Genomic DNA, 19,625 nt, shown 5'->3' on the forward strand with positions numbered 1-19,625 from the left:
CTAGCCTCCTTTCCACAGGAACAATGTAAACATTGAAAATAGCAAAAGCAAACTGCCATGTCATGAGAGTTCCAAACCATCAGACTTCATCAGTCTCAATGTCCTCAGAGATCAATGAAGCAAAGTGTACACAGTACTAACATTATCTTGCATTACTCTGTGACAATCTTCTTTTCCAAAAGCCAAAGATGTTGACCAGGTTCACACAATTACCAATTAGTTCTTAAAAAAAAAAAGCAGCCAGGATATGAAATATGTTTTATTTTCTTAAACCTCTCATGGTGTTGGGTTTCAAATCAGGTTCTTCAAGTTGGCATTTGCTGATATCACGTCTCATGGTGGTTTATGCCAGCTTCCAGACAGCTGTAAACAAGAAGTTAAGAGCTTTCAGAAAGGTTTTAACACTGCAAACGTACAACTGAAAGTTTACAGACATCCAAGTTAATTTATCTGATAGTTTTAATGCAAGACATTAATTGCTGAAAGAATTTGCTTTGTTTTATTTAGACAGTATTTCTTAAAGATGCCTTCAAACACAACAGCTCATGGTTGTTCAACAAGCGGGTAAAAGGTTGTTCTGTCTCTCAAGGAACTCAGGACACTACTGATTTTTTCAGCTTACAAGTCTGGTACCTAAAAAAATTAAGTTTCTGAAGGTCACTTCATCTGCACCCTGTATCTCACGCTTAGGTTCAGAAGGCACACAACATTTTTTATTTGCAAGTCAGCCTGTATTATCCTGCACAAGTGTCTGTGCCAGGCATGGAGCCATCCAGAGCCGAGATGCACCAAATTCCTCCAGCAGTTAAAATTCTGTATTATCCAAAACTCCTTGTACTCAGGAGTCAGTAACAAACGTAGATACACCACATAAACAGCTGCCCTAAGTGAACCTTTGTTTACAGCACTTACACACCAACTACACAGGAGACCTTTATATCTAAATTATGTGCTGACCGCTTTTTTTAGTAAGTCAGCAACCAATTAGAAGGAAGGCTGGTCTTAAAGTCTTCTCTGGGAACAGCTGTGAACCAGTGTGTCATGCTAGAACAGCTGGTTTTACACTGTCAGCCAGCCCTGTAACTGGCATTCACAGCACAGAACACAGGACATGAGGAATTTCTCTGCAGCACAGCACAATACCAAACTGACAAGAGATGGGGAGTTGCTGTCAAGAGACCTAGCAGAACTTCAGTTTTGTATTTCTCACTATGCCTTTTAGAAGCTCAACTGCAACCCTGTTGGGAACCTGCTTAATGACAGTCTCCAAGTAGATAAACCTTGTCAAGTCCCCAGACTGAGTACATCTTCCATGTAGAGAGGGTTAAGATCTGTATTATGATACCAACCTATTAAGAGTTTTACTCATCTGCCTGCTGTACCGTTCCTTTCTCGGAGACATAGATACCATCCAAGAACTTCCTGATATCCTTGTTCTTGACTGTAGTGGCTTGCTGAATCAAGGCAGCTGCAGACAAAGCAAGACCATCAACACAAAGCAAAAGATCCAAACCAACTCACAGCCTTTGTTTACTTTGCAATGTTTCAACTAACAACCCAACTGTCATTTGGAGAAAGGAATTACCAACTTGAAATCCTGACAGCTCTAGTGAAAGCAGAATGCATTTCACCGAGCCTGTCTTGGCAACCCTGGGCAGCGGCAGGCTATTACTGCACACAAATAAATGAAAGACTATGAAGTTTGATGCCAAAAAGTCCATCAATGCTGACTGAAAAAAAAGGTGGTTCTGTGGACTTGTAAAACAACCTATATGTTTAGAAAAAAAACTGTAAGAAACCATGAAAAGCAATTATGGTGACTGGAGGGAAAAAAAACCCAAGCTGTCGTTTACCTCAGGGTTTGCAAAAAATGACAGCATGCTAAGCTGACATCTTTAGATAGAAGTGGCTGTATCACTGTATCTTCCCATGCCTCTCCTTTCACAAACCTGAATTGGAGACCAATTCAATGTCATTCCCTTCAAGGATCAGCTCATCTTTCTGGGCTTGAGACACTGCACAGGAAACACCTACAGAAAGGAAGACACATAATCTATGTATTTGGTGAAGATGTTCAGTTTACTGAAGAAACTGTATTCACATCCTGCCCCAATTTACAGATCTAGCAAGTAGCACTCTGGCCAATACCTAGCTTTTATGACTTTTTCTTAAAAGAGTCCCCAAAATCCCTTCCACAACTGTGCTCCCTCACATAGTTTCAGAACTCAAAAAATATGCCTGTGTCATGCTCAGGATTGAAAGCAACCAAGTGATATCCTACTTAAATATTACTACATTACAGCACTAAGCACCTATACTGCCAGATTTTGCCAGCAAGGCTTCATCAGCTAGGTGGTGCCATTTTCCACATTCTTATGTTCATTAAGACAAGGAGTCTCCCAGATCAGAAGTCATTAGAGATCCCTGCCCCCGACACATCTGGCACCAGGTTTATACTAGCAATGATGCAAATACTCACAAGGAGTAAACGACATTCAGGAGTTTAAGAGAAGATTTTCATTTCCAAGGAGACTAATACAATATGTTTTTATAGTTTGAACTACATAGTTTTATATTTTACAATCAATAGCTGTTAGCTTTAAAGTCAGTACTTTCTGTGAAATAAATGCTGACTTAAAAAAAAAAATCCTATACAGTAATCAAACCCATCCTTAATATCCCACAGAAAATTCAAGTCAAAGACACCATGAATAACTTAGCACTGCACCTCCCAGTTTCTGGACAGATCTGATGCTTTCAGCTAAAGCCACCTCAAAAAGACATCAATCCCACTCAATTTCCTTACCCACACCCTCCCCAGAACTATGAAAAAAAGGGATATGGAAAGTGTCCCTACAGTCTGTAAGTAACTGACATGTTTTGTCCCAAGTTCCATCAAACACCTACTGTGTTAGTCATTTTGCTAAAACTCTAGAAAACAAGGTAAAATGGTAACTTTTAAGTTTTATCATGCATGCCCCAAGACCATCAGGAAGTTCAAAACACAACACACTTCAGACACCAAAAATACGATGTGGTGTGAAACTAGTTCACATACAATGTTTAGAATAGAAGCACAAATCTAAAATCAAGTACCTGAAGCTTACCAACTATAAACACTGTCGAGATCATACAAGGATGAAAGTAAACACTAGGTTCCTTGTAACTCATTACATAAAAACCAGCTCTAAACTAGTTATCAGCTAGCTCTCATTACTAAAAACAATTACAAATGCCTTCTTATTAATAAATGTAAACCGTGGAAAAGATATCATAAGCTTACATGATTTCACGCAGGCAAATGCTGCTTTAGCAATCATGTATAACCTGCTGTTATTGGTGGCAGTACCCAAAGAAACCACCTTAGAAGCCCTAGTTAGAAACGGTGAAGTCCATCTCCGGCTGCACTCACCCGGCCTCATACGCACTCTGCGGATGTACTTCTCTCCCAAGAAGTTTCGGATCTCCACAAGCGAGCCGTTGTCCTGTATAACCACGTTGATTGGGAAGTGAGCGTACACTGACCTCATCTTGTAACGAAATCCCTAGGATAGAGGACATCATGGACATCATCAGCTACTGAAGGCAGAATGCATCTCTAAGGTTAAACAGATGGGTAACTCCAACTGGATATACTGAAAGGAGTTTCTTAACAAGAGTAAGACAGTGATCCCAAGGGACATCAGAGCTTATAGCTCGTGCTTTCTTCCAGCTGCGGAACTTGTTTGAGAGGAGAGAAAGCTGTATCTGGAATGCTCAGAAAAGCTCTCACTGAAATAAAAGGCTGCCTGTTGCTGACAGCAACAAAAAATGACAGGTTATCCTATTTCAAAATAAAACTCACCAGTGTAACACCCTTTATCATGTTCTGTACATGGCTGCAAATTGTGCGAACTGTTGCCAGCTCCTTTCTGTTACCCCACCACTTGTCAACACGTAGCTGTGGTAGAACAAAATAAAAAAGCATTAACAAAGCTTCCAGCTAAATTATGAATGCCATTGCAACACAACTGAGAGAGGCATTCAGGCAAATTACTTAAAAGCCCTCTAAACAAGAGCACAAGGGTATCTGGCTTCTTTCAAAGACTATTAAAGGCACACTTAGCTCAAGCCTTCCAAGTCCCAACCCCAGATGTATGAGAACTATTGTTTTCATCTCTCATTACTGACAAATCTTCAAAGAAGCTGAGAGAGACTGTCTAACATTTAAAGCTGAAAGATGTTTCCTCAAATGCTAAACAGTGAAGAGGTAGTTCTAATGTCACCTCCTTGGTATCCTTTATCAACGTCTTAATGTATCCCTACGCAGGGTTCTAGTGATGCTTACTAAAAATGTAGCTGAGATCAGCCACTTTCCCTTTTTTTGGTAGCTTTTAAATCAGCACAAAAATATTACAATTTTTTAGAAAACATCTATTCTCCACAATTACAGAAATTAAATGTAAATAAGCCAGTTTACCTAGCTAAAGCTAGTCTGTTTATAAAACACAGCATGTAATGTTCAATCCAACCCTCCCTCCCAGTAACTTTCTGACTGCAACTACAAAATGAAATGAAATCAACAAACTCACTCCGACATAAGCAGAACTTCAAGAATACCACAGTTCCCAAGGAGGTCCCGAGGTTCCATGAGACCAGAATACACAGAAGCATGCAAAAAGGTGACTAGCTTACCAGTAGCTAAAAATTTTGGATTGATCTCCTACACCATCAAGAAATTTTCGAGCCAGCAGTGAAGCTACCCTGCCTCTCTTGGCAGGGAAACGGCCTCTACAGCACTCACCTTCTTGTGCTTCTTCCCCAGGAGGGAGAGCTCCACGTTGATGTGGTTAAAATCCCTCCGCAAGGTTCCTCTGGGGCCCTTTACAATGACTGTCCGGCCCTTCAGTGAAACGCTGACTAGAAATCAAAGACAAAGGCGCGTCAACCGGCGGCGGGGTCAGCGCCAAACGCGACGTTCAAACGCCGGCGCAGACGTACCTTGCTCGGGGATGTCAACCGTCTGGTTGCTGAGAATGGTCTTCATTCTGCGAACGACAAGGGAAGAGGCTGCAGACCCTCCAGCGACGCCCTTTTTCTGCGTCCCTTCAGCTCCTCCCCCGCACGGCCCCTACACGGCACGGCTGCGGACAGCCGACCCGGAGCCCCCACCCTCCTCTGCCACCGCTGAGCCGCCGCGGCGCCGGGCTCCGCTCCCCACGCCGACACGTCCTGCCCAGGCCTCCAGAGGAGCGGCGGCCTCGGCGCACAACTCCGCAGCTGGGCCAGGCCCGGGCCTAGCACCGCCGCGGGAGGGGGGTGCTGGGGAAGGCGCCGTGCCGGGGACATCCTCCCCGCGGGGCCCGGGGCGGGACTCGCCGCCGGGCCCGGCGCCGCCCCGGGAGGCTGCTGGCGCCCGGTCGGGGCGCTCGGGGCGGCCGCCGGCGGCGGATGGCACCGGATACCGCCACCGGCCCGCGCCTTACCTGACAGCAGGCAGAGCGGAAAGAGACAGCGTTTGACGTCATCACGTATTTATAGCCGCTGCGGCAAGCTAGCGTCATCACGCCGACGTAGACGTCCAAGAGGCAAGAGAAGCCGAGTGCCGATGCGCGCGAGGTAGCTAAGGCGGACGTGCCGGGCGGCCGAGCGCTGAGAGGATCGATTGGGCCGGCCGCTCCGTGGTCGCTGCCATGTCGCTGCTGCCGCGGAGCCGCCGCCGCGGGGTCGCCGCCGTCACGGCCGCTCGGCGGCTGCTGCTGGCGCCTCAGGTGAGTCAGCGCCGTGTCGCAGCCGTGTGCCGCAGGGGGCTGCCGGACGGCGGCTTGTCGAGCGTGCCCGGGAGTGCGCTGCGGCCCGACGGAAATGAGGGAGCTCGGGGCGGCCGCCCGGTGAGGGGCCGGGGCGCACCGCGGCGGCAGAGGCGATGCCGTTACCCGAGCGCGTCTCCCGGTGGCTCCGGGCCGCCTGGCTGGGCCGTGCGCCGTGACGGCGGCGCCGGCGGCGGGCAGAGCGCTGTTGCCAGCACCGGGCGGTGCTGCTGCGGCGTGAGGCGGCCGGAGCGGTGCGGTGCCCGGAGCAGCCGCGGAGCCGCTGCAAAGCCCGCTGCTGAGCCGCTGTCCTCCCGCCGGGCCCTGGCCCCGCAGCGCGCCGTTACTCGCCTCGTCGTCCTGTTTTGTCAGCCCCAGAACCTCAAACGAATCCGTCCAGGGCTGCTTTTACCCGAGAAACTTATGTAACTTGATTTGATACGGAGGTATTGTGGAAATCACGCTTCTTGTCACTTTCACATGGCTGAGAAAGAGCCAAGTAGGTGTTGGACTTACAGGCACCCTGGCAAAGGCGTACACAGGCTCTGTGAGGTGTGTGTCCAAAAGCACAGGCAGTGGTCTAGTACCTAATGCCAGCACATCTGTAATTCCCCAAGTGTTGCATCTTTTAGGTATCCAGGAGCTGTGTGTGTAACCAGTACAGATCGACAGGCTCTTTGCCAGAGGAAAAAAAAGAGTTTCTGCAAAATGGGCCAGACTTACAGGACTTTGTAACTGGAGATTTGTCAGACAAGAGTGCATGGGCCGAGTACAAAGGCAATTTAAAGCGTCAGAAAGGAGAAAGGTAAGTTGTGGTTTTAAACAACTGTAGTTGCTTCCATGTATCTTTACTATGAACTGCAAAACGTATGCTATGTATTTTTATTAAATTCTGACCTGCTGGAGTGCCAATTTCATGATTTTTCAAGAAAGAGCAAGCACATTACTAACTTCAAATATGTAACAAAACGTGAGGACATGGTGTTATGTTTTTCAAGTGCTTGTGTATTAAATTGCCAGTGTACATCAGTAGGTGAGTGTACCCTACTTTGGTGTTGAAAAAATGTTATTGGTGGAGTAGAACAAAAAAATGAAGACTGAATTTAAAAATGTTTAACCTCCCCCCCGTATTTCCAGTCATAAATCTGATCCAACTCTGTGGTGGCTGTGTAACGTACACGGACGTTAATTGTTGTGGTGTCCAGTGCAGCACTGTTAAACCTCACTGGTACAGTTAAGAGTTTTAAACCTCCCAGTGACAACAAGCTCCTACACTGGAATGTTGGGATAATAAACATATAAGAGAGAAGTCTGTTGTGACTATGAATGATGTTAATCTTGGTTGCCAGGTTGCATCAGTTTTCAAAGAACCTTTCCTAGTTGGGATCTGCAACAAACTAAAGCAGATCTATGAAATTAATGGAAACTTACCATGTAAATAATGTATTAATCTTTATGTTTGTTTGGTGTTATTCAGGCTGCGACTTCCTCCATGGCTGAAAACAGAGATTCCCATAGGAAAGAACTACAATAAACTTAAGAATACCTTGAGAAGTCTAAATCTTCACACGGTAAAACTAGTACCGACCAAGTTTTCCTGTAGAAATGAGTACATTTTTACAGTTACAAATTTATTTCTCTGCAGCAGACAGATAGAAATTATGTCTTGCATGATCTTCAGTGCTGAAATGAAGCCCAATGCTGATCCTTTTTACAAGCAGAGAATTTTACCCATAAAGAATAGAGACAAATCCAAGAGAGTATTTCATGTGTTGCTTAATGTGATTTCAAATACTAGGGTTTACTACTTGCATCACCAAAGAGATCAGAGGATGCTATGTGTGACTGCTTTTCATTGAAGCACACATTTCAGTGTTAAGTACATGTTTTGCATGAAAATAAATTACAGAAATACGTATATTCCATTAAATATACCTTCCAGGTGGTAAAAAGTGGTGGGTATGCATGGAGAGCTTTTTTCCCTTTTTTTTTTTTATTTTCAGAGTAGGATCAGGCTTTGATGAATCATAGACTGAACATTTTAGCAATCTTTAATGTGTTAACTGTCCTGGTTTTGGTCAGGATGGAGTTAACTTCTTTTGTAGCAGCGGATGGAATGCTGTGTTTGAGAGTTAAAACGAAAGCAGCGCTGATAACACCCTGATGTTTTTAGTTGTTGTCAAGCAGTCAAGGACTTTCTCAGCTCTTCATACTTCTCTATTCATGAGAAAGGAGGGGCGAAGCCAGGGCAGGTGACCCAAACTGGCCAAAGAGAGTATTCCATGCCAATTTACATCATGCTCAGTATAAAGGGGGGCTGATGGAAGGAGGGGGCTGCTCCAGGACGCGCACGGTCGGGTTCGGGGAGGGCTCTGGGTGGCACGGCCTGAGCTGTGGGTCCGGTGAGAAACTGCATTGTGTATCAACGGCTTCATATATTTTTTGCTCTAAAGTCCTGTTAGCATTGTTATATTGTATCTTTCTGCTATTTTAGTAAACTATCCTTATCCCAACCCACGGGCTTTTGGTTTCTTGGTTTTGGGGTTGTTATTTGCCCCTTCCTTTTCCCTTCCCTTGCCTTCACCCCCCCCACACACACTTCTCCCCCTCCTCTTTTCCTTCAAAGAGCAGGTAGCTGCGTGGATCTCTGCTCTCAGCCGGGGTAAAACCACGACATTAATGAAAGTCTGTGCTAATTAATAAGGCAGTTACATGGTTGAGGAGTTTTTAGAGTTGTAAAGTAGAGGAAGAGAATGGTAATGGATGCCAGGAAACAATTCTTCTCTTCCTAGGTATTCCACTGGCTTCTTAGAAAACAACATGCAACTCTGTTAATCTCATATATCATCAGTGATGTTTTGTTTAGAGGCTGCCACTGAAATTGGTGAATAATAATAATATTCCATAACAACATGGAAAAAAAGAGAAGTATGTTATTGTCTTTTAACTTCAGGTATGTGAAGAAGCACGTTGTCCCAACATTGGAGAATGCTGGGGAGGTGGTGAATATGCTACGGCTACAGCTACTATTATGGTAAGCCATTTCCTGAGTGTCCTGTTAATGTTTGAGCTGTTTGTAGTGTATTGTTTGATCTCCACTGTGATGGAATGGGTTTATTGCAAGAAATTTAGAGTAAAGCTGTCCAAGGGGGTTTTTTGCTTAGTGTTGGGTTTGAACTGACCTAGTGTGTGTGGCTGTTTCTCAGCCGGACAATAGTGATGTGCACGATATAAAGGTAGGAACATCTTTCTTATTTCAGCTGATGGGTGACACGTGCACTAGAGGTTGCAGGTTCTGTTCAGTTAAGACTGCAAAAAACCCACCTCCACTGGATCCCCAGGAGCCTTACAACACAGCGAAGGCCATAGCTGAGTGGGGCTTGGATTATGTCGTGTTGACGTCTGTGGACAGAGACGGTTAGTGTGTTGTCACTCCTGTCTTCCAGTCTGAGCTCTCATGGAGTCTGAGCTAAGTGTCACAGCAGGGGGATACTCACAGACCCTGATAAACACATATTGCTTGGCACAGTAGTTGAAGATGACTATTTTATAGCAATTGACAGTGCTGAAACTTGGAAAGTGTCTACGTATCCTATGCCTGATGAAACGTAATAGAAGTTACACTGCTATTAACAAAATACTGTAATATTTTCATGTTTATTTATTTTTACAAAATGCAAGCATATACACAGAGGTCTATAATTTGTGCAGGAAAAAAGACAACACAAACATTCTGTGATTCATATACAATGCCATTGTAGAACTTCCCTCCAAAAACTAAACTTGGAATATATTATACATAACAAAACTGGAAATTGCCTTTTTCTAAGGTTGTGGTTGTCTTCTTCTAAGGTTTTAGTAGCTCCTTTGTGGTGACACCACATAGGTGGAGAAACCCATCGTAAAGACCGTTCAGTATGGTGGAAAGTCTAGTAGCTTCGAAGCAGCTTACAACTAACACAAGCAATAATATGTATGTATTTCGATTTTTGTATAACTGTTTCTCAGACCAAAACCATAGCTGGATGAAGCCGTTCTGTGCTCAGGCTGACAGTGAACTTAGAGATATGTAAAATGAGAGTAAAAATTTGAAATATGCCCTGGGTGATCACAGTTAGACTTTGTGCAGAACAGATCTGTTCTAAACCTTTGACATAAGCAATAAGACTGGGGTTTGACTGCTTTATTATTTTGTGTTTTAATTTGAATCTGTAGGGGGTTTATGGCTTTCCTAATATGGAAATATATTACTTGAACAGAAAGGTTTAACGAATAATTGAAATGCTTCTAGATATGCCTGATGGTGGAGCAGAACACTTTGCAAAGACAGTCTCTCATCTGAAAGAAAGGTATATCATTAATATGTTACTTTCAATAATAAAACTTGAGAATGTGGTACTGCATATAGGTCAAAACTACTTTTAGCTGGATTATCCCAGGTGCCGTACAAATCCAAAAGTCTATCTTGAGCTATTCTGTGTCCCCTTGTTTTGTGTTTTCCATCTTTCTCATGTAATAGCCCCAAAGTATTTTGAATTTGGATGCATTTCCAATGTAGCCCAGGCTTATCTGAAGCTGAGCACTGGATTATTTCTTTGAACAGGTTTACCAGGAAATGAGAACATACTTTTGAGGTATGTTCATTCTTGAAGCTTGGGGCTCAAACACAGTGGATTTAGATAACAGTGTCACCACATGACAGCAGTCAGGTTTCTCTTTCAGCAGTGATGAGATTGCTTTGCACTCTCCCACAGCAGCTGTCTCTAAGCCTGTGATTGTACCTTCCTTTCTCAGTCTCTGCCACCTTCCCTCTCTACAGTGGTGCCCTGCATGCCATTTGATAGTGCACTTGTCTACCTGCAGATTTAAGTTGTATAACCTCATTTAAGCCTTTATCCAGTGCATCTTGGGACTCAAAAGGTTCCCGCAGTGTTCCCCACCTGCCTTTCTGGGCTGAAATCAGGCTCCTGGACACCAAGATGAGATTCCAGGGCAGTAATGGGGGCCATCTTATCCCAGCAGGCAGGATTACAGCTCATATTTTGGAGCTATGAAATTAGACTTGTGTTAAGTCAACCTGCAAGAAAGACACATGAAATATAATGTATAAACAGCGCATGTGATTAAGAGGCTGCTGGAATGTTTTTTTATATTTATTATTTGGCTTTTGTTCTATTTCAGCTCACATCAGTGAGATCAGGAATTAAACAAAAGATGTTTTATTTGAATTGTAGTACTTCTGGAGTTGTATCCTGAATTAACTCTGCTTTGCTTGTCAGAGCATTATTTATGTAGTTGTGTTTGGGTTTTTTTTAATATAGTGAGGTTTTTTTCATCTACAGTGACACAAATCCCCCAGATGTGTTCATTTCGTCTCCCGTTTTTCAGGAACTCCAAAATCCTGGTAGAATGCCTAACTCCCGATTTTCGAGGGGACCTCAAAGCCGTGGAGAAAGTAGCCTTGTCAGGGCTGGATGTGTACGCCCACAACGTGGAGACGGTGCCCGAATTACAGAGGTGAGCAACAGCAGTACCTACAAGCAGAACAAAGCCCTCCAAGGCGACGGCTTTTCTAAGAGGATTTTTTTGCGCGGGAAGGGACAGCCGCAGCCGTTTACATCCGCACCCAAGCTCTCGCTAGCGATCCCGGCCAAGGCGGGGCTCGGCAGGGCAGGGCTGGTGGGGCCCCCGCCTAGACTAGCGGAACGGAAAAGGGCAGAGCAGAGCGGGCTGGGCTGGGCCGGCGGAAGGGAGAGGAGCGGGGCGGAGCGGAACGGGGCGGAGCTGACGGGGCAAGGCCGCCGCCCGGGCCGTGAGGCGCAGGGCGAAATGGCGCGGGGCGCGCCACCGGCCGGGCCCGCTCCCAGCCTGCCTCGCGCGCGGCACGGGGCAGTGCCCGCCGGCAGAGGGCGCCCGCGCCACGCGGCCCTCGGGCGGTGTCGTCTCAAGCGGGCCCTCGCCGCGCCTCAGGCCGCCGCCTCACCCCCCTCGGGCGGCGGCCGGGCGTTGCTGCCGGGGTGCCCGGCTTTGGAGCTCGAATTGGGACGCCTTCCACCTGCTGTGGTGCTCCTGGGGGGGAGTTGTGGCAGTGTCAAACTGCGCAGCTAAGGGCTCTGGAGTTCGCAGTGAGCAGAAGCTGGCAAAGCGTGCCTTTCTCTGCATCTGACTGGCGTGCGCCCTGTCGTGTGGTTTTCCCCTGGTGCTGGAAACACGAGAAGGAAGGTCCGCGATCCCCGAGCCAACTTTGAGCAGTCCCTACGTGTGCTGAAGCATGCTAAAGAGGTCCAGCCTGGCGTCGTCTCTAAAACCTCCATTATGTTGGGGCTGGGCGAGACAGATGAGCAAGTATATTCCACAATGAAATGTAAGTTTGTGTTGAAATACGTGCCAGGATTCAGGGGAATGAGTTCTGCTGTGCTGGGAAACAGACGCAGGCCTCTTTGCATCTGCATGCAGATCGGTTTGCTGGTGCAGGAAATGTTTTCTAAGCTTTATGGGGAAAAAAAATAGTTTGGTTAAAAATTGAACTTCTGAAATATCTTGCTTTCATATGGCTTCCAGATTTCCAGACAATTTGATGGTGGATCCAGCCTCTCTTGATTTCAATGGAAGTTAATAACCATGTGACTATACTGGTAGTCTCATCTTTCACTTTTTTCCTTATCATTACTTAAATAATGGGTTTGCAACATAGTTGCCTTATTGTACATTCCTGTTCAGGAATAGCAGGCCTTATTGTTTAAAAGAATTTATTTTGGCTTGCTTAGATGCAAAAGTTATCATTGGAGCTGTAGCATATTCACGTGTTTTCATATAGATGTGGTAAGTGAATGCAGTGTGGCATAAGAAGAAATCCATCAATCCCATGGCATTTGTCCCATATCATGAAAGAATGTGTTCCTGGTGCTATATTTTGTGTACAACAACCCATATTTAGAATGCAGTGATACAGTCCATTTTTTTCTGCAGCTGTCCCAAAGTCTGGACTATAAAATTACAGTTCCTGTTCTTTCTATTCTTCATACCTAACATTTCCTAGCCACAGGAATAAGAATTTTCAGATTTGGTGCTATTTGTTTTCAGGTCACTTTCACAGATGTATTGAGAGACAGTCTCCTGCCCACCACCTTCATTCATTTACTCTTAATTTTGTTCCACTTCCTTCTTCTGGGGTTCAAGTTAAAGAATATATAAAAGTGCTGATGTCAGACCAGTTTCTTGATAGAACCATATCAATCTAAACAGAGGTTCTGCACTGACAGTGTAATGCTGTTGTCAAAACACCATCTTTTTTTTCCTATTTGATGTGGGACAACCACCCCAAGTAGCCAGAAAATAACAGGAAGATGTTGATGCAAAATCAGATTCCTCAGCGATCCCTTTGTTCAGAATTCCTGCTAGCTGCAGTGAACGTAATTCTCCAGGCTAGCTATCAGGTGTCCAGATTTTCCTCTGTAAGCAGACTACTTCTGAACTCATTTGCTGTAAATTGATTCCTCTACATACTCAATTTTTAGCAGACAAAGTTTAGGAGATCATGCAGGCAGCAACACTGACGTATATCCTAAGTGTGTAAAACTGGCAAAAGATGTGGGCAATTTCCCTTGGGGTTATAGCTCTTTAGAGCTGTCTGCAGCTTTTCATCACGAGGACAGTGGAGTGGTGCCAAGTGTACATGCATGCATCCATTTTTTGTCAAGTGCAGGCTCTGACCTAAAGACACAACGAAAAGCATTAAGGTAAGAAAGACAAGAGCATGTCACCTCTGACTTGGGGCGCGCTGGTTCCCTCTCTAGCTTTAACCCAGATCGCTCATGCCTTGCAGCCGCATGGAGCTCAGAATGAGGGACGTGGCTACTGCTCCAAGAGGGTGCAAGTTCCCTTTGCTGGAGAACAGAATGTAACCCCTGCAGAGTGACCTTTGGACTTGGAAGAAGGCTGTTTTTGGATTGCTGACAATCCCTTGTGATGCTTCTGCCACTAACAAGGAATTTTGGTTTTACAGTATTGCGGGAAGCAGATGTAGATTGTTTGACCCTAGGACAATACATGCAACCAACAAAACGTCATCTGAAGGTAAAAATGCCTTTAATTTACAGGCTCCCTTATGGTCTGTACTGTGCAAAGTCAATTTCCTCTTTCCAAATTGAGGTGTGATAGGCATCCTTACCTTAACTGCATACATTGGGAAAAATTTCCTTCCTTGTTTAACCTGATCTTCATCTGTTATGGACTGTCCACCAAAAATTACCTCAGCTATCTAATCCCTTTCGTCTTCTGCAGACTTCTCATTGCTACTTTCTACTATGAGCTGGGGAGATAGTTGGACATAAAGTTTGCATGAAAGGACTATTCCAAAACAGTGAAAAAAATGACAAAGCAACAACTGGAAATTAAATTCTAAACTCTCCAGCTAAATATGAAAAGCAAATAAAATGCATTCTTTTGGTAGAAAGCAGAGAGGAAATGCCATTTGTGGCTTGACTGCTTAAAGTTTTGGAGTGTAAATTTTAGAACTTGGGATATAACCATGTTTCATGTCCCTACACACTAGCTATAGCCATTTCCTGTCTAGTAATACCTGATCAAAATGAATTCTTTTCACTTAGGTTGAGGAATATGTAACACCTGAAAAATTTAAGTACTGGGAAAAAGTAGGAAATGATCTTGGATTCCATTACACTGCTAGTGGGCCTTTAGTGCGTTCCTCCTATAAAGCAGGTAAGCTACTGAAAAGGATTCGATTTTTTAGCACATTTTCATATGTACAGTTAGTGATGTAATATGCAACAAAGCTCACCTTAGCTCAAGGACACCTTGCAGAGTCATCCTTTCTTTAATTATTTATACTTACTGTCTTCTATGGGAAATCTAAATGCATCAATATGACAAAATGCTATTTGTGCAACTGCTGTGCTGCTTAAGCCATTTTTTTGGCAGATCTAGTTTGTACTAAGTGTGTGAGGCAGAATAAAGGGTACCCCATTTGCAAGTTTTCCTTTACATTCCTCTCTTGGTAATGTCAGGGTTTAATGGGGCCCTTTGTGATGTAATTTTGTTGCTTTAGACAGAATTTATTTACAGTGCCCTAGAAATAGTTAGACACATTTATGGCAGTGCTTTTTCTGACAAAGCACCCGAGCATTAAGTAGCAGCTGATGCTGACAGAACTGGTGTGTGTGTCCAACGTCCTGATTTTTCCTAAGGAGAGAGCAGAGAAGGCTCATTTGAGGCACCTTGCATCTCTGACTGTTTTAATGCCAGTTCAAATGAAGTTTATAGCAGGTTTCACTATATGTTGCTGATACTTCATGAAATAGGAATTAATTTTTAATTAAATCAGCTCACCATTGCCTGCTGGCAAGCACAAAGAAGCAGAGCTATTTTGTAAAATTGAACAGGATTTTGTGGGGTGGAGTTTGGCTGCTGGTTTATGGGGTTTGGTTTGAGTTTTTTTACATCCTTGTATTTATTTAAAGTGCTGTTGTATAGAAATTAATTACTATGAAATGCTGGTAAGAGGAGGTGTATTGTAGAATAGAATACTCAAGAATGTGTATTGTTTAGCTTTATTTTATTGAAATGCCTACAAATAGTTGATTTTTTTTTGCCTTTTTTACCTTTTAATTAGGTGAATTCTTCTTGAAGAATTTAGTAGAAAAAAGAAAGACAAAAACCGTCTGAAAATGAGAGTGAACCTATTTAAAGCAGTGAATTTTAAGGATCCTTTTTTCAGTGCATAATTATACTCAGTTCCAGAAATGCAGAAGACCAGATGGTGGATGTGCGAATAAACTTACTCTCTGTCCAGAACACTTTTCTCTCACCAAAAAACTTCACATTATTTTCCCTAATTCCTTCTGGCAAGGCTGCAACTACATAGTACTTCTAGCATTCAGCTAAAAGCCAGAAGGCAGAACTGACTTTCAAAGAGCAATGGAACTGAAGTGGAAGACATGTAAACTGAAAAAAAAATAGTCAGATTCAGGAAACAGGTTTGATACAACCACCAGTGTGGCTGCAGTTGATAATTATGAAGGTGCTAATAACGGGTAATGCTAAAGGTACTGCAATTTTGGTGTATCCTACCATTATGTAAGCTTGCAGGGGCTCTGGGGAATAGAAGAGTTCTGAAGTGAAGCCGTGTACCTGACAGGACTGTACTACAGCTGCCCTGAACCACACCAGAGGTGATGGTGTTGGTACCTTTTCAAGAGATGGTGTCTCTCACCTGCATCTTAAGAACATGAGCTGTACCATTCCCATGGCTAATGCTTTTCAGGTGCTTGCTGGTCTCAAAGCATGACCCTTGATGAACACAAGGTATCAAGTTGAAGAAAACAAGCCCTTTGCAACAAAACAATTAACCCTGTGTAGATACTATATATATAAAGCATGTGGAAAATCAGAGTCATCATAACAGCATCAATAAAGCTACCCCTAGTTTGGGTGCATGACTAACAAACCCCACAGAGCTGCACAGGTGTTTCTTTGGTATTGGATATGCAGAGTGCTGCTCTTCTGGACTCGGCTTCTAGTCCACAGGTATCATCTTTAATATCATTACATTAAAAACCCAGTCTAAAGGGGAGGTGGTTACATTTGATTGGTGTCATTGAGACTTGGTCTGGCTGTTGATTCTGAATCCAGAGAAGTAAACTGCATCACCAGTGAAATGTGAAATCTGTTCTATCATACCAAGCTCAGGCAGAAATAAAAGAATGGCTTATGGTATACTGGCAACTGTAAATGCTTCTCTTTGCACTCACGATAGTTCAATGTGCCCCTTTGATTGCCAAAGTGCTCCCTAATGATTCTGAGTTGTCTGCTCTGGATATTAGATACCTTTTGTGAACTGGCTTCAGCTGTATCTTCTTAAAGTTATTTCTGAAACATGCCACACTTTTGCTGCCTGGTCCCATACACATCATGTAGGTAACCCTGTAGCTGGCTCCAGGGTTTCCCCTCTACTGTACCCCTGTGGAAGGGTACTGCCCCCTACTCCGCACTATGTTAGAAGGAAGACAGCTAATTAGCAAGTTAATGTGTAGGAGAAACTTGGTACTGTCATTAACAAAAATCAGATTACTAAGGCCAGTGATGCACCATTGACACTTCACAAAATGAAGTACAAAGTATAGCAATAGTAAAGCACTATGAAGACAAATAGCCTTCAGCTAGAAGGAATGTACTAATTAAGCAGTGTAATGGCAGTGTAAATTAGAGGAAGAGAAACCTGAGGGATGAGGAGCAGAGGTCTTAATAGCTGTACTTTTGTAAAGGCAGATAAAAAGGCAAAGCTTTTTTTAAAAAAATATATAGAACATTTTAAAATAATAATGCATTTTAAAATTTAAGAAAAATCTGATCCCTAGTCTTGGGAAGACCAGGCAAAATGCAAAAGTGCAGTGCTTCAGCTGGAGTACGTGGAGCCCCAGAGCAGTGGAAGGTTACCAGCTATGGTAAGGAAATTCAGTGTTCCCTCCACAGCGGCACGCAGGGAGGGGTGCAGCCTTAACTCCAGGATACCTACACATCTAACAGCTGCCTGCCTTTAATAATATTAGAGGCTCTACTATAAATAATGGCTTTGACTTGCCTGCACAGAGTGTTGCTAGAGCTTTTGCCAAGTTACTGTTATTCCAGTATATCAACGCCAGAAATAGGGAAAAAGGAATTCTGAGCCACACAGCTATTAGCAAACTCTGAAGAGAGGATACTGCACACTGGTTATCCATGACTTCTTTACAGTGAGAAAAATAATGCCTCTGGAAACACATATTATTTCATGTTAGAGTTATTTTATGAGTTGCTGCTGGGTGGTTTGGAAGATGATGTCACACTTCTGCACAACTGTCTGCCAGCTGGTACTGAGTTTCAGAAGCTACATAAGCTGTTTTCTAACTGCGTGTTTTGCTCTGACTTCTGAGGAAAGCAGTCACATCTTGACTGAAGAGATTTCTTTTTTCTTACGTTTGTTTTCAAGAGTCTTTGAGGACCTTTCACAATCTGTACCATAGAGTGACAAGTCTTAAAGTACTTTCCCTACTTAAGGAGTTGTGCTTTTACAGCCATACTTCCTTCCCTGTTGCCCAGTTATGTTAAAGTGCCAGTCTCCAAACTCCTGCTTACAAATTCAGCACAGGTTTCATGACTCTCAATTTTGTTTCTGATCAAGTTTCATGTTTAGTGACATTTTCTTTTTGTATGTCAATTGCTTCACTCTGTCAGTTTGTTTCACAAAGCAGCCATAAAATATTTTAAGAAACATTAATCTTCCTTGCAATCAGGAAAACATCAAACTGAGTTTTGGGAATATGATTTCAAGTTGACACAGACGCTTTAAAAGAATGAGTAGTCTTTTTTAGCATCATTACATCAATCTGCTACACTCTGTGAAGCATAATTAAATGTTTTGCAGCTGACTAAAGAAATGCATCTTCCAGTGCTTTCAAGTCTCTAGATTAAATCAACAAAGCCAGTGAGTTCATTTAAGAATAGCTTTAACACTTTTCCTTCTTGATCAATAATTAATATTGGGTCCCCTTAATTTAAAAATAAAATGTCAAGTATTTATGCTTCTTCGTTACAAGATGGGGCAACTTGGTGCAGATGTTCAGCTTGCAATATGAATGCCCAGCTTGGAATACAAAAAGCAAGTAATGAAAATTGACATAGACAACCCGTTACGCCTTCCTGTGTTGTTTTACAATTCATTTCAAACTTCAGCTGTTGAGCAAGATTATAACACGACTGTAAATTCCAGGCTGCCAGAAGAGCCTCAAGTGACAGGAGTCTAAGCTTGTTGGCCAGTACAGAAATCTCATCACTGTTTCACTGTGCAAACCTCATGAAGTTCAAGACGACCAAGTGTCAAGGTCCTGCACACAGGTTGGGGCAATCCCAAGCACAACTACAGGAATGGGAGCAGCCCTGAGGAGGACTTGGGGATGCTGGTAGGGGAGATCAACACCATCCAGCAACATGTGCTCACAGCCCAGAAAACCAGCTGCCTCCTGGGCTGCATCAAAAGCAGCATGACCAGCAAGCCAATGGAAGTGATTTGGTCACTCTGCACTTGTGAGACCCTACCTGGAGTACTGCATCCAGCTCTGGGATCCTAGGAGGAGTGCCATGAGGATGATCAGCTGGATTCACTTCAGCTGTTGTATTCACATGTGTGCAGTGAAAGGCAGTGTTACTGTAGAATTGTGTTTTAATAACCCCATAAAAGAAGAATTTCAGGGTACAGGAGTCCATTGCTTCTCCTACACAATCAAGAATTACATGCTGCAAGATTCCATAGACAGAGTCTCAATAGCATTAAAACCCATCTCTTACACACACTGCTCAAGCCATCAAAGCAGGAATGCAAGTCATGTCTAATTCTTACTTCCCCCGCAACTGTACCCTGAAGATGATGGGTTATGATTCAGAGTGCTGTGAAAGCTTCCAAAGCTGGCTCTTTTGGCCCGTGGTAAGGTTATCTTGCACATACACAAGGTAAGCACTGTAGCATCCCACAGGCACACACCACTGCCTCTTCAGACTGATCTATCCCACAATCCCAGTTTCCAACTAAAAGACCGCAGCCACCAAGAAGTTAAACAAACTGACTCTACAACAATGCAAGAAAATGCCAGTACCAGTTTTACCCCTTGTTGCTCCTCAGAAAGCATCTGCCACTCCAGCTTTCCTAAGAAAAGGAAGTTATAGCATAATCACTCTAACAAACTTCCCCATTCTTCACCATCTTTATGGCAAATCTGCAAGTCATTATCCAGGCATCAACTCAGCCTGCAGGCAAAAGAGAGAAGGAATAGGGGTGCAGCACCT

The 19,625-nt window shown here is 43.7% G+C and overlaps 2 protein-coding genes across 2 annotated transcripts; one reads left to right on the forward strand and one right to left on the reverse strand.

The window, feature by feature from the left end:
* Nucleotides 1-241: 241 nt before the first annotated feature.
* Nucleotides 242-5,476, reverse strand: RPL9 (ribosomal protein L9). Its single transcript, XM_084266892.1, has 8 exons — nucleotides 5,466-5,476; nucleotides 4,981-5,027; nucleotides 4,784-4,899; nucleotides 3,845-3,940; nucleotides 3,413-3,545; nucleotides 1,950-2,030; nucleotides 1,350-1,468; nucleotides 242-363 (listed from the first exon to the last, which is right to left on the reverse strand). The coding sequence occupies exons 2-7, from the start codon at nucleotides 5,024-5,026 to the stop codon at nucleotides 1,362-1,364; spliced, it is 579 nt and encodes a 192-aa protein (XP_084123018.1). The 5' UTR covers nucleotide 5,027; nucleotides 5,466-5,476; the 3' UTR covers nucleotides 242-363; nucleotides 1,350-1,361.
* Nucleotides 5,477-5,632: 156 nt separating this feature from the next.
* On the forward strand, nucleotides 5,633-15,563 carry LIAS (lipoic acid synthetase). Its single transcript, XM_084266910.1, has 11 exons — nucleotides 5,633-5,750; nucleotides 6,422-6,594; nucleotides 7,267-7,360; nucleotides 8,743-8,823; nucleotides 9,050-9,206; nucleotides 10,081-10,138; nucleotides 11,178-11,306; nucleotides 12,008-12,153; nucleotides 13,795-13,865; nucleotides 14,399-14,510; nucleotides 15,421-15,563. The coding sequence occupies exons 1-11, from the start codon at nucleotides 5,673-5,675 to the stop codon at nucleotides 15,471-15,473; spliced, it is 1,152 nt and encodes a 383-aa protein (XP_084123036.1). The 5' UTR covers nucleotides 5,633-5,672; the 3' UTR covers nucleotides 15,474-15,563.
* Nucleotides 15,564-19,625: the final 4,062 nt, after the last annotated feature.

The sequence above is a fragment of the Gallinula chloropus genome (genome assembly GCF_964237585.1).
Source record: "Gallinula chloropus genome assembly, chromosome: 7".
In the NCBI taxonomy this organism is placed as follows: domain Eukaryota; kingdom Metazoa; phylum Chordata; class Aves; order Gruiformes; family Rallidae; genus Gallinula; species Gallinula chloropus.